Source organism: Sceloporus occidentalis, unplaced genomic scaffold (genome assembly GCF_023333645.1).
Source record: "Sceloporus occidentalis isolate IW3139 unplaced genomic scaffold, rSceOcc1.0.p SCAF_1, whole genome shotgun sequence".
NCBI classification, from domain to species: Eukaryota; Metazoa; Chordata; class Lepidosauria; order Squamata; family Phrynosomatidae; genus Sceloporus; species Sceloporus occidentalis.
In genome coordinates this window covers 2,535,517-2,548,662 of record NW_028316981.1, presented here as the reverse complement: position 1 = coordinate 2,548,662, position 13,146 = coordinate 2,535,517, and the positions used below count along the sequence as shown (strand labels likewise).

General features: G+C 46.2%; 1 protein-coding gene across 4 annotated transcripts in view; it reads left to right on the top strand.

Moving 5' to 3' along the window:
* LOC149320366 (zinc finger protein 202-like) overlaps positions 1-9,246 on the top strand; it is a 33,530-nt gene extending 24,284 nt beyond the window's left edge. For all 4 annotated transcript variants that reach the window (XM_089501855.1, XM_089501872.1, XM_089501870.1 and 1 more), the window contains 3 exons: positions 8,438-8,587; positions 8,695-8,817; positions 8,937-9,246. In XM_089501855.1, coding sequence (XP_089357981.1) covers positions 8,438-8,587; positions 8,695-8,817; positions 8,937-9,034 — 371 coding nt within the window. In that variant the 3' untranslated portion in view covers positions 9,035-9,246. The remainder of the gene's footprint in view (positions 1-8,437; positions 8,588-8,694; positions 8,818-8,936) is intronic.
* Positions 9,247-13,146: the final 3,900 nt, after the last annotated feature.

The following is a 13,146-nucleotide window of genomic DNA, read 5'->3' as shown; positions in this document are numbered from 1 at the left end:
TCTTCAGTCTGTCATCATTCCCCCAGGGTGTTCACAAAGATTCTGGTGGCACACTGGAGAAGCACTCATCTTCACATCTACCCTTACTTGGATGATCTCCTGATTCAATCCTCACAAGAACAGGGAGGTCTCTGGGACATTTCCATGGTACTGCAGTCCCTACAATTCCACAGCTTCCTGGTAAACCTAAAAAAGAGCTCCATTACACCTTCACAGAGGATCCAACACTAGGGAGTCATCCTCAACATGTTGAGAATGTCTCACTTTCTCCCAAGAGAATAGAGGCCATCTCTTGGGCGACACGACAAACAGTACACCAAGATCATGTTCCTGGCACACCTTCAAGAACTGATGATCTCGGCTATGGATTGCCTGCCATGGGCACGACTCCATTCCAGACCACTTCAATGGCTCCTTCTTCCTCATCAGGAGGACATTGCCCAGAGGACCAAGCTAACCGTCTTGGTACTGGACACGGTCTTGAACTCCCTAGAATGGTGGACCTCTAATTCTGTCTGGAGAGACAGTCCCATATGGGGGAGGTGCGCACCTAATGGTGCGCGAATTGTTTATTTTTATTTTTAAAAAATTGTTATATAGTCAAGGAGGGGTTGGAGTACACAGGAGAAGCTGGCCTGGGAACACTGTTAGAGGGGGGCCCTTTAATTTTCCACATTTTCTTTTCCCTTTTTCCTTAAGGGGCTTGTGGATACTTCTGCTCAAAGGAAGTGAGTCAGAAACTTGCTCTGAAAGGAGCTAGGCTACATAACTATAAGGCCAGTGAATTGAACTCAAGGACAGAGTTTGGGGACAAAGGCCAAGCCATCAGGGGTTCTTTACACTGGTGTTTAGCAGGGGAAACCCACAGTCTTGTTTCTTAAGACTTCTCAGTATGGCCACTGAAGGCCCTGCTGCAGTCACCTGCAACACCTGTGGGATGTTTGTCTTCTTGCCTAGAGATGTGGGGAACTTCACCTGCCCCAAGTGCAAGTTGGTAGCCCTTTTAGAAGAGAAAGTACTGGAGGCCCAGGTTGCTACACTTCAGCATCATAGGGAGGAAGAGGTTTTCCTGACCAGAACGGACCAGATGGTCCTGGACAGGAAACACACAAAGGAAGTTGCTGGGGAAGAGGAGGTCACTTCACACACAACAGAAGTAGATAGTTGGAGGAAGGTCACACACAGAAGTAGGGAAACCAGGGAACATTCTGTAAGCTTACAGCTGCAGAATCAATTTCAATCTCTCTCTACTATCAAGGATGATGAGGAACAGCAGCAGGGACAGACCTCAGGGACAGAGTAGGGGACCCAGAGAGCTCCACCAAAGGGAACGGCCACTGCTAAGCCTTGGAGGAGGCGTGTGGTGGTCATCGGGGAATCTTTGCTGAGAGGCACTGAACCAGTGGTTTGTGGGCCTGACAAGATGTCTCGAGAGGTGTGTTGTCTCCCCGGGGCAAAGATCCGTGATGTGACAGAGAGGCTGACAAGACTTGTCAAGCCTACTGACCATTACCCCTTTCTTTTGGTTCATGTGGGAACCAATGATATTGCAAGACATAGCCTTCAGAATATCATAAGGGATTATGAGGCTTTAGGTAGGAAGTTGAAAGAGGTGGATGCACAGGTTGTCATCTCCTCTCTTCTCCCAGTCGAAGGGCATGGTCCAGGAATGGAGAAGAAAATAGCGGATGTAAACAACTGGCTCTGCAGATGATGCCGCGAAGAACGATTTGGATTCTTGGATCATGGGCTGCGGTTCCATGAGGAAGGACTTCTGGCAAGGGATGGGTTGCATCTCACGCCAATTGGCAAAAACGTCTTTGCCAATAGTCTCAAAAATTTGATCAGGAGGGCTTTAAACTGAGATATGTAGGGGAGGGAGACAGTATTCTGGAAGGCAAAACCTTGGAGAAAATAGCCAAACTGTCATAGAGGGAACAAGACAAACAGAGCAAGGACCCAACAGTTGGAGTCAAAAATGTTTGCACAGGCAGCAAGTAAAGGGAACACATTGTGAGACTTGGGATGTACTCTGACCAAATAATCCACAACAACTTAATGTAAAACAAAAAGTTTATTGTAAAGAACAAAGGTAGAAGCACCCTGGACCATGTCTTTGCAGAATCTGAGGCACACAAAGGGGAAGTCTTAATTTAAACCGATCACTGACACCCACCTTTTTTTCCTGTCCCTCCCAGATGGGTTTTCCAGTTCACCCCCACTCAGCGGAGGTTGGAGCCCTACATCAAAGCAAACCCCAATGTAGGCATCACTTGTTCCCTAGACATCCTCTGCCATGGGGAAGCTATTGATGCCTAAATGACTTGTATCTGTGGAACATCTCCCAGTCATAAATCTGTCTCAGGGTGTGAAGGATTCTTCCTGTTTGCCCTGCTAGCCAGTCTCTGCTTACGTGACCCATCCGATTACAGATCATGGCCGCAGATGAGCATTTCCCATAATGCCTTTCCAATTGAGTCCTACAGATACAAACCTTTATTTAATACATACATATATTGCTAACACAACCTAAGATTTATATTTATGTGAGAATAGATAGATAGATAGATAGATAGATAGATAGATAGATAGATACAGGTGTGTGTGTGTGTGTGTGTGTCTATGTTCACTACTAGATAGGAACAGCAGCTTTTAACCATCTGCCACTCCTAAGATGCAGCATTCAAGCATTCCAACCCATCATACCACAAAGTAAAGGACCACTGCATCTACTACCATAACCTCATATAGTCAACAGTACATATCATCAATGTGCATGGAACTAATTACTAACTTAAGTGACTTAATCTAATCTCTTTAACTCATCATGACAGAACCCCGAATGAATAATTGAATGAAGGGGATTTCTGACACACATGGTCTGCGATGTCTCTACACTAATGCACAGAGCATGGGAAATAAGCAAGATGAACTCGAAATCCTAGTGCAACAAAGCAAATATGATATAATTGGCATCACTGAAACCTGGTGGGATGAGTCTCATGATTGGAATGTGGAAATAGAGGGGTATAACCTTTTTAAGAGAAACAGGCCAAACAGGAAAGGAGGAGGAATAGCCTTATATGTCAGGGACATTTACACCAGTGAAGAGATCCAGGACATCAATCCTGGAAGGCAGGTGGAGAGCATCTTGATAAAAATTAAAGGGGAAGGAAACAACAAGGACGTTATTGTGGAAGAGCCAACAAGGGGATCAGCTATTTTAGATCTGATCCTACCCAACAAGGATGGCTTGGTTAATGGGGTGCAAGCGGTGGGATCCTTAGGTGGAAGTGACCATGTTCTCCTGGAGTTTGTTATACAATGGAAAGGAGAAGCCAGGCATAGTCAGACACGCAGTCTAGACTTTAGGAAAGTGGATTTCAGTAAACTTGGAGAAATACTGGGAGTGATCCCATGTTCAGGAATACTAAAAGAGAAGGGAGTTCAAGATGGATGGGAGTTTCTCAAAAGGGAGATACTGAAGGCACAAACTAAAACAGTTCCAGTGAGAAAGAAAAATGGGAGGTGACACAAGAACCCAGGATGGATGACCAAGGAACTTTCAACTCAACTAAATTTTAAACGGAACATGTATAAGAAATGGAAAAATGGGGAAATCACCAAAGAGGAATTCAAACAAATAGCTAGCATGTGTACAGATAAGGTCAGAAAAGCTAAAGCACAGAATGAATTCAGGCTTGCTACAGAGGTTAAGAACAACAAAAAGGGCTTTTATGGATATGTCCGCAGCAAGAGGAAGAAGAAGGAAACGGTAGGGCCACTGCATGGAGAAGATGGCAAAATGCTAACAGAAGACAGAGAAAAGGCAGAATTACTCAACATTTTCTTTGCCTCAGTCTTCTCAGAAAAGGCAAAGGGTGCTCAACCTGAGGATAATGGAGCAGAGGACAGAATAGGGGAATTTCAGCACAAAATAAGTAAAGAGATAGTACCTGTTTAACCTAAATGAATTTAAGTCTCTAGGACCAGATGAGCTACATCCAAGGGTATTAAAAGAACTGGCAAATGTAATATTGGAGCCATTGGCAATAATCTTTGAAAACTCCTGGAGAACAGGAAAAATCCCAGCAGACTGGAGGAGGGCAAAGGTTGTCCCCATCTTCAAAAAGGGGAAAAAAAAGGATCCCAACAATTATCGTCCAGTTAGTCTGACATCAGTACCAGGAAAGATTCTGGAGCAGATCATTAAACAGAGAGTCTGTGAACATCTAGAAAGCAATGCCACAATTACAAAAAGTGAACATGGGTTTCAGAGAAAGAAGTCATGCCAGACAAATCTTATCTCGTTCTTTGATAAAGTTACTAGCTTGTTAGATGAAGAGAATGCTGTGGATATAGTATATCTTGATTTCAGTAAGACAAGGTTTCCCATGATATTCTTGCAAACAAGCTTGTAAAATGTGGGCTAGACAAGGCAACTGTTACATGGATTTGTAATTGGTTGACCGGCCAAACCCAAAGGGTGCTCAACAATGGCACCTTTTCATCCTGGAGAGAAGTGACCAGTGGGGTCCCACAGGACTCTGTCCTGGTCCCAGTACTGTTCAACATCTTTATCAATGACTTGGAGGAAAAAATTGGGGGCATACTTATCAAATTTGCAGATGACACCAAATTAGGGGGAATAGCTAATACCCCAGAGGACAGGATCAAGATTCAAAATGACCTGAATAGACTAGAAAGCTGGGCCACAGCTAACAAAATGAACTTCAACAGGGAGAAAATTAAGGAACTGCACTTAGGGCGGAAAAATGAAATGCACAGATATAGGATGGGGGACACCAGGCTTAAGGAGACAACATGTGAAAGGGATCTAGGAGGCCAAGTAGACCACAAGTTGAACATGAGTCAACAGTGCAACACGGCAGCTAAGAAGGCCAATCCGATTTTAGGCTGCATCAATAGTAGTATAGTGTCTAGATCAAGGGAAATAATAGTGCCACTATATTCTGCTCTGGTCAGGCCCCACCTGGAGTATTGTGTCCAGTTTTGGGCACCACAATTTAAAAAGGACATTGAGAAACTGGAGCGTGTCCAAAGGAGGGCGACTAAAATGGTGAAGGGTCTGGAAACCATGCCCTATGAGGAATGACTTAGGGAGCTGGGGATGTTTAGCCTGGAGAAAAGAAGGTTAAGAGATGATATGATAGCCCTGTTTAAATATTTGAAGGCATGTCATATTGAGGAGAGAGCAAGCTTGTTTTCTGCTGCTCCAGAGACTAGGACCCAGAGCAATGAATGCAAGCTACAGGAAAAGAGATTTCACCTCAACATTAGGAGGAATCTCCTGACAGTAAGGGCTGTCCAACAGTGGAACGCACTCCCTCGGAGTGTAGTGGATTCTCCTTCCTTGGAGGTCTTTAAGCAGAGGCTGGATGGCCATCTGTCGGGGATGCTTTGATTTGGATTTCCTGCATGGCAGGGGATTGGACTGGATGGCCCTTGCGGTCTCTTCCAACTCTATGATTCTATGAATTCCAACAGGATCCAGATAACCACTGAAGAAAGTTTTTAAATTACATTTAAAACAACAAACTAATAAAGAATTCCTAGACAACAAAAGATATATGATATAAATGGCATCACTGAAACTTGGTCTCATGATTGGAATATATTACTAGAGGGATATAATCTTTTAAAGAGAAATAGACCAAACAGGAAAGGAGGAATAGCAGCATTATATGTTAGGGATATTTACACCAGTGAAGAGATCCAGGACATCAATCCTGAAAGCCAGGTGGAGAGCATCTGGATAAAATTTAAAGGGGAGAGAAACAACAAGGATGTTATTGTGGGAGTCTACCACAGATTGCCAAGTCAGACTGAGGAATTGGATGATGCCTTTCTAGAACAGATGACCACTCTCTCAGAAAAGAGAGACGTAGTAGTGATGGGAGATTTCAACTATCCTGCTGAAATTGTTGGAAATTTTTTCTCTCGTTCTGGCCAGAGATTGCACATGTGCGCAGGAACAGAGAAGTAATAATCTCTGCCAACTGAGTAGTAGATGTTGACAATTCTGTGCACCTGCACACTGTAAGAGGCATCGACATCATGGATGTCATGTCTCCTGTGTGGCCTGCACTGTCAGCCTGCAGTGCACAGCCACAACAGCCGCCGCAGTGATGTCTCATTGACCACTCTCAACAGCCACACGCATGGACAACAGTAGTGATGACCCAGACAACACAGCAGAGACAACTGTTAGAGTGGGTGCCTCAGTGATCAAGCAGTGTACTGTCGGTACTGCCATTGTGATGTCAGAGAAGAGGTGGACATGCTTCTATTGGATGTTCCCTAGAAGCACTGACTGGTAGGACAGGTTTGTCACATGGATGTGGTCTGATGAGTAATGGATGTTATTCTTCCGAATGCCCTGTGCCATCTTTCACAAGCTAGTGGATATCCTGTGTCTGGAACTGAAGAGGTCAGACACAATGATGAGGAAAACCATCTCGGGGGAGAAGTGGATAGCTATGGCCATCAGGACACTCACACACAAAAACAGCTACGACCAGACCTCACAGCAGTTTGGGGTTGGCACTGCCACTGCGGGGGAAGTGTTGGTGTAGTTCACCCTGGCCATGGAGAAGTTACTGCTGTCACCGACCATGTACCTGAGGAACGCACGTCAGGTAAGGAAAGTCGCACAACCTTCTTTATCCTTGGCACTTCTGTGAACCTGTGCATAATACATCATCCTTTACTGTACATTCATGTTTGTACAACAGGAAATGACCTGGAGTGATCTCTGGCATTCCTGCACAGGTAAGGCAGAGTTGTCATAAAGCCCCCTGCTTCTCCCCCTTCTTGTCACCCACAGATCATGGATGGCTTCACTGAGGTTGGCTTCACACATATAGTGGGTGCTGTAGACAGGTGCCACTGTCTGATCGTGCCACCCTTGGGGTGGAGGAATGAGTTTGTGAACTGGAGGAATACCTATTCTGTTGTCCTGCAGGGGACATGTGACCACAGAAGACACTTAGTGGATGTGAAAGTTGGATGGGTAGGGTTGACTCATGATGTGAGGGTGGTAAGGCACTCCATCTTTGAGACCATAGCACCTGTGTGCCAGGGAACCCTACTATCACCCTGAGGGGCCAGCAGATTGACCCCCTCCTACTCACTGACAGTGCCTACCCTATTTGGAAGTGGCTCATGAAGTGCTACCAAGCCACCACCAATGGCAAGCAGAAACTATTCAACAAGAACCTGAATCGTGCTAGGAATGTGGTGGAAAGGGTATTTAGGTGGCTGAAGGCTTGATGGAGGTGCCTTACTGCCCCATTCCTTGTGGCAGAAGAGAATGTCGTGCCCATCATTGCTGCATGAATGATCCTACACAATATCTGTGAGAGGAAGGGGAGGGTGCTGGATGAGGGACTGCACTACAGGTGCCATTTTGTGCTGCCCACCCTGGGAGCACCCATGCAGGACAATGATACTGTCAATCAGAGAGAAGGGGAGGCTGTGAGGGAAGCCCTGGCAGATTTTTTTCTCACCAGGAGAATCTGAAGTATGCCCCTCCTCCATTTGTGATGCTATGGTAGGAGTGTAGTGTGACATGATAAACAGCTGAATAAATGTATCCTATCATCCACAGTCTGTGTATGGTTATCATTCATGCTCTTCTGTAAGCAGTCTTACCCATATGCCTGAGGGACACATGCACACACACACTACTAAAAGGATATGGAGGGGTCACCCGGTACCAGTTTTCCTAGGTACTGAAAGATACAAGTGCTTCAATTGCCAATCGTCTCTCTGATAATGTATCGATTCCCTGAAATTCAGGCTTCCCTATTGGCGCATTTGATTGTAACAATTGGTAGTCCACAGGGCATCTATTGGGGAGCAGATTCAAACTGGTCCTCTGAGGGTCTCCATTGGCTTGGAACCAGCGCAGGCTATCTGCCCTCAGCCACAAGTGCCCATATATACCCCTGCAATCCTGTACAACACCTCAGGATGGTGACTGGTAGCCAGGAGGAGGGTGCCTGTCCATATAGCATACTGGATGAACCAAGAAGTTGGCATCCTTTTCGAGTCCCTTGTGAGTGGCACAGCAGCAAGAAAGGTGATGGCCATCACAAACAGGCCAAAACGGGTTTTTTTCCACTAGGCTTCTCAAGTCTTTCAGCAACAGGGCTTCAGGAGGACCTAACAACAGTACTGCACTAAGTTTAAGGCACCAAAGGGGGTCTTCTTTAAAGTCCTGGAGGACCTTGGGGAGCACCCCTAGTTTGCAAGTGCCCACCCTTTTTTGACCGCCTGTGAGACCTGTGGGTGAGGGGCAGCCATCCACAGTGGCAGGATTGCCCATTCCTCCCCTCCCATCATCCTTCCTTAGTCCTCCCCTCCCTCCTCCATAGGTGCTAATGGTGTCCCTCCTTCCTGTTTCCAACTGCAGGTGTGCATTTGATGCGAAGGCAAAGGAACAGGGGGCACCATGCCAGGTCGCCCTCCTCCTCAGAGACTGAAGCTGCCCCTGAGGAGGAGACACAGCCGGAGGCAGCTGCTGTCATCTCTCTGCATCAAGGACAGGCTTGTCTGGCAGAAGGTAGGTTCCCAAGGGGAGGGGGATGGCTGTATGACTACAGCCTCCATGGCATTCCTGTCCCTCCTCCCCCACAACAGCTTGGTAACTTGTGTCTTCTCCTTTTACAGGACCTGCTGCTCAAGAGGAGCATGGCCCGAGCCACCATCTGACAGCCTGGGAGGGGGACAAGGCTGTGGATGCCAGGGTCCTGGACCACCTCCTGGAGACTCGGAAGCAAGACCAGCAGAGAAGTAAGACTGGCAGAGAAACCAGGGGAGGGAGTGGGGGGCATCCAGAAACCTTGGCTGTGGGATTGAGTGATGGAGTGCACAGCTCTCTCATAACCATCCTCTTTTTATTTCCCCCGCAGAGCGCCAGACAGAGCAGAGGGTGACTGCCCTGGAGGATGGGCTCCAAAAGGTCCACCAAATGCTGGACGATATCCTCCAACAACTTCTCCACTTCTAACCTCCACTTTCCCCTCCCTAAAGCACCATCTTGACCTCTTCCCCCTTGTACATAGTTTTTAACAATACAATTGTTGATAATACAACTGTTAAAGGGAAATATATATATATATATATATATAAAAATTAACTGTCATCTGTGCATGTGCGCAGGACCGGCACAGGATGTTTTTATGAATAAAGAATTGTTTTCATTCTTAAATTTATGACATTTTATGCGCAGATCTGCAGGTTCAACATAGACAGGATCACCGTAGGGAATCAGTGAAGTGGGCATGGTGAGAGGTTGTAAGGGAAGGGGTAGTAAGGGATGGAGTGCAAAGCAAGGGATACCCTTGGGAAAGGAGATGTTGTTTGGGAATATCATAATTCTGAATCCCTTCTTAGTGGCCCTGGCTACAACATCCCCTCCCCCCTCTACCTGCCCTCCGCCTTTTGGGGGTGGCAAGAGGGCTGTGGGACTCATATCTCACTGCTGAAGAGGCTGGCAGATTCATGTTCCTCAGAGATCTCCACCTCCATAGCAACCTCCTGCTCCAGGGCTGGAGGGACGCCTCTTTTTTCTCTGCCCTGCTGCACAGACCCGTCCTCCAGGGCCAGGAGCATGCCCCTGCTTCTTGCACTCTCTTCCACACAGCCCCTTCTGCCACCGATGCCACCTTGGGCCACCCTCAGGATTTCCACAAGCTGGCCCAGCAGAGCAGGCTGCACTTCGAGAATGGCATTGAGTTGCTCCTGCCCCTGTATGGATCTCTCCTGCTGCTGAACGGATCTCTCAAGCAACTCCCTCTGCTCCTTGCTTGCCTCTCTCTCTCTCTCCCTCAGCTGATGGGCATGCTCTCCCTGCATGTGCTCTGAGGTGGAAGCAATGACATAATATGTCAAAGAAGCCATGCATATTGCCATGCAATTGAGTACAAGCATAATGTGATGGTATGCATTTGTTGTCATACAGGGAATGATTTTTACTGTGTGGGGTCTCTTTGCCCTCACTGTCATCACATAGAATCATAGAATCATAGAGTTGGAAGAGACTGCAAGAGCCATCCAGTCCAACCCCTGCCATGCAGGAAGTCTCAATCCAAGCATCCCCAACAGATGGCCATCCAGCCTCTGCTTAAAGACCTCCAAGGAAGGAGACTCCACTACACTCCGAGGAAGGAGAGTGTTCCACTGTCAAAGCCCTTACTGTCAGGAGATTCCTCCTAATGTTGAGGTGGAATCTCTTTTCCTGTAGCTTGCATCCATTGCTCCGGGTCCTAGTCTCTGGAGCATCTGAAAACAAGTCAGCTCCCTCCTCAATATATCCCTTCAAGTATTTAAACAAGGCTATCATATCACCTCTTAACCTTCTCTTCTCCAGGCTAAACATCCCCAGCTCCTTAAGTCATTCTTCATAGGACATGGTTTCCAGATCTTTCACCATTTTAGTCGCCCTCCTTTGGACACGTTCCAGTTTTTCAACATCCTTTTCAAATTGTGGTGCCCAGAATTGGACACAGTATTCCAGGTGGGGCCTGACCAAAGCAGAATAGAGTGGCACTATTACTTCCCTTGATCTAGATACTATACTTTTACTGATGCAGCCTAAAATCACATTGACCTTGTTAGCTGCCGCATCGCACTGTTGACTCATGTTCAACTTGTGGTCACTGACTGCTGTACTGGTCCATGGGACAGGTGAGCAGTCATGGTAGCTACTAATTGTGGAAGATGTAGTGCTCCCCTCCCTAGCACGTAATGATGGTCTGCTTGCAGAAGATATAGAGGTACCCTCCCCAGCACGGGCTAGTTCTGTCATGGAAAAGATGCCCACAGCTCTCAGGCTGCAGGATGTGTCATCTGAGTCAGGGTATTCATCTTGGTCATCTGCACGACAAGGGGTGAGGGTCATTTCTGCCCTATGCCCACACCGGTGCCACACCTACATCCTTTCCCAGGAGCCCCATCACATCTTACCTTGAGATGGTATCAAAAGGTCCTGGGCACATTTTTACTCAGAAGGGTCCTCCACAGCTTCAACTCTGGTTGGCTGGCCCACTGGGACCCTCACAAGTTCACCACTGGTACATATTCTGCTGGGTCTTATGGTCCCATAATTGGTAATGAAGGCATGGAACTCCTTATAGAAGGGCATGCTGGTGGCACTCTGACCACTTTTGACCCTGTTATCCCTAAACTTCTTGTGCTCTCCCTTGAGGGTTTTGCACTTCCAACGACACTCTTCCCAAGTATATTAGTGGCCCTTAGCCCTCATGCCTTCTGCCACCGCCTGATATGTCTTTGCACTCAAGTAAGACTTGCTCAATTTATCCAAAATCTGTGGTGTGACCACAGAGCTATCAGGTCAGCCATCTCTGCTTGCGATCACGACTTCCCTCTCCCTCTTTTTGGCATGTTTGTGGATGGCTCTGCCATTCTGCCCAGTGTCAAAGTTAAACCCCGACAGACCTCTGCTAAACACCAGCAGAGCTGTGCAGGGACACCAGGAAAATGGCGCTGGATTGCATGTAGGGCAGGGACACCAGGAAAATGGCGCTGGATTGCATGTAGGGGTTCAGTTTAAAAATGAAACTTTCCCTTATCACTTTCTCCAGGCTAATAAACATCCATCAGCCACACTTACAGTGTCCCACCTTTCCTAGTGCGCATGTATAGGGTTAAGATTAGGGCTAGGGTTTGGATTTTGCTGCACGTGTGGCTCAGCTTCCACACCTGAGGGGCATTAGATGCTTTAATTTGAAGCCTATTGCAGACTGACTTCCGGCGGAGTGTGGAGCGGCAATGGCTGCAGTTTAGGAATCGCTTCTGAACTCCAGCCACCTTCGCGGCAATTTCTCCCGCTAGAGATCGAAGGGAGACTGAAAACCTTCCTCCCGATTTGGGGGAAGCATCGGGCCCCCATTTACGCAAGACAGGACCTCCGTGTGAAGGAGTATAACTCTAAAATCCTGCTGAGAAGAGCAGACGGAGGGTGTCTCGCCAGCCGCGATTAGGCATGACTTTTGCCGCTGGCTGCTGTCTCCGTTTTTCCTGGCGATCAGGTAACAGCTAGGATTGCCCTGCCTGGGGGAAGCCACCTCACCCCTCCCTCTATGTTATGATCTTAACAAAAACGGGGAAAGGAGCCTCGATCTTATTTCAGCAGCAACAGAGAGAACAGCCAGGAGATCGTGTATGAGACAAAGAGAGGGAAATCTACAGAGAGGATTCTAATGAGACAAGGAACAAGAAGATTGGAAGAGGGAAAAAAGAAGATAGCAGACCAGACCGGTGGAGGAAATCTTGTACTTGGAGAAGAATCAAATCTACTTGGTGTAGTGGAATAAAGGTCTAACAACCTTGGGTTGACTCTGTTGGTAAAAGAGGGTTTATTAAATTAATTTGTGGATCTGGTACGGTCAGAATTTAGTAGACAGATAACGATATGAGAATTATATCTTGGAATGTAAAGGGATTGAACTCAGGAACTAAAAGAAACAAGGTGTTCAACTTGATAAGCAAACAGAAAGCTTATTTGGTATTCAGGAATCACACATTATTGGTAAAGATAGAAGGTTAATTATAAGGGAAAACTTACACCGAGAATATTGCAGTTGCCCCTAAAAGAAAAAGAGGAGTAATCTTATATGTTAAAAAACAGTATGAATCAAAAGAGATTTTCAGCGATAAAGAAGGATATTGTTTAGGGGTGGAAGTAAACTTGGAGGGGGAAAAAAAAATTCTAGTTGTAGGAACATATGGTCCACTAAAGAATAAGAGTAAATTTTATGAAAACTTGTATTTAAAGATCTTAGATTTTCAATATGAGGATATGATTTTGATTGGTGATTATAATGGAATATGGGAACCTAAATGAGATAGGATTGGGAAGAAGGAGATCAAAGAAAAACAAGGTAAATTACCCAAATCTTTTTTTAATCTAATTGATAATTTAAATTTAATAGATTCATGGAGACAACTATATGATAAGAAAAAGGAATACACCTTTGTTTATTCTAGACACAATTCCATTGCAAGAACTGACATGATTCTAATATCCAAATCACTGATGGGAAACTTGTGTGATATGGAAATCCTACCTAGAACAATTTCCGATCACAATATGTTAAA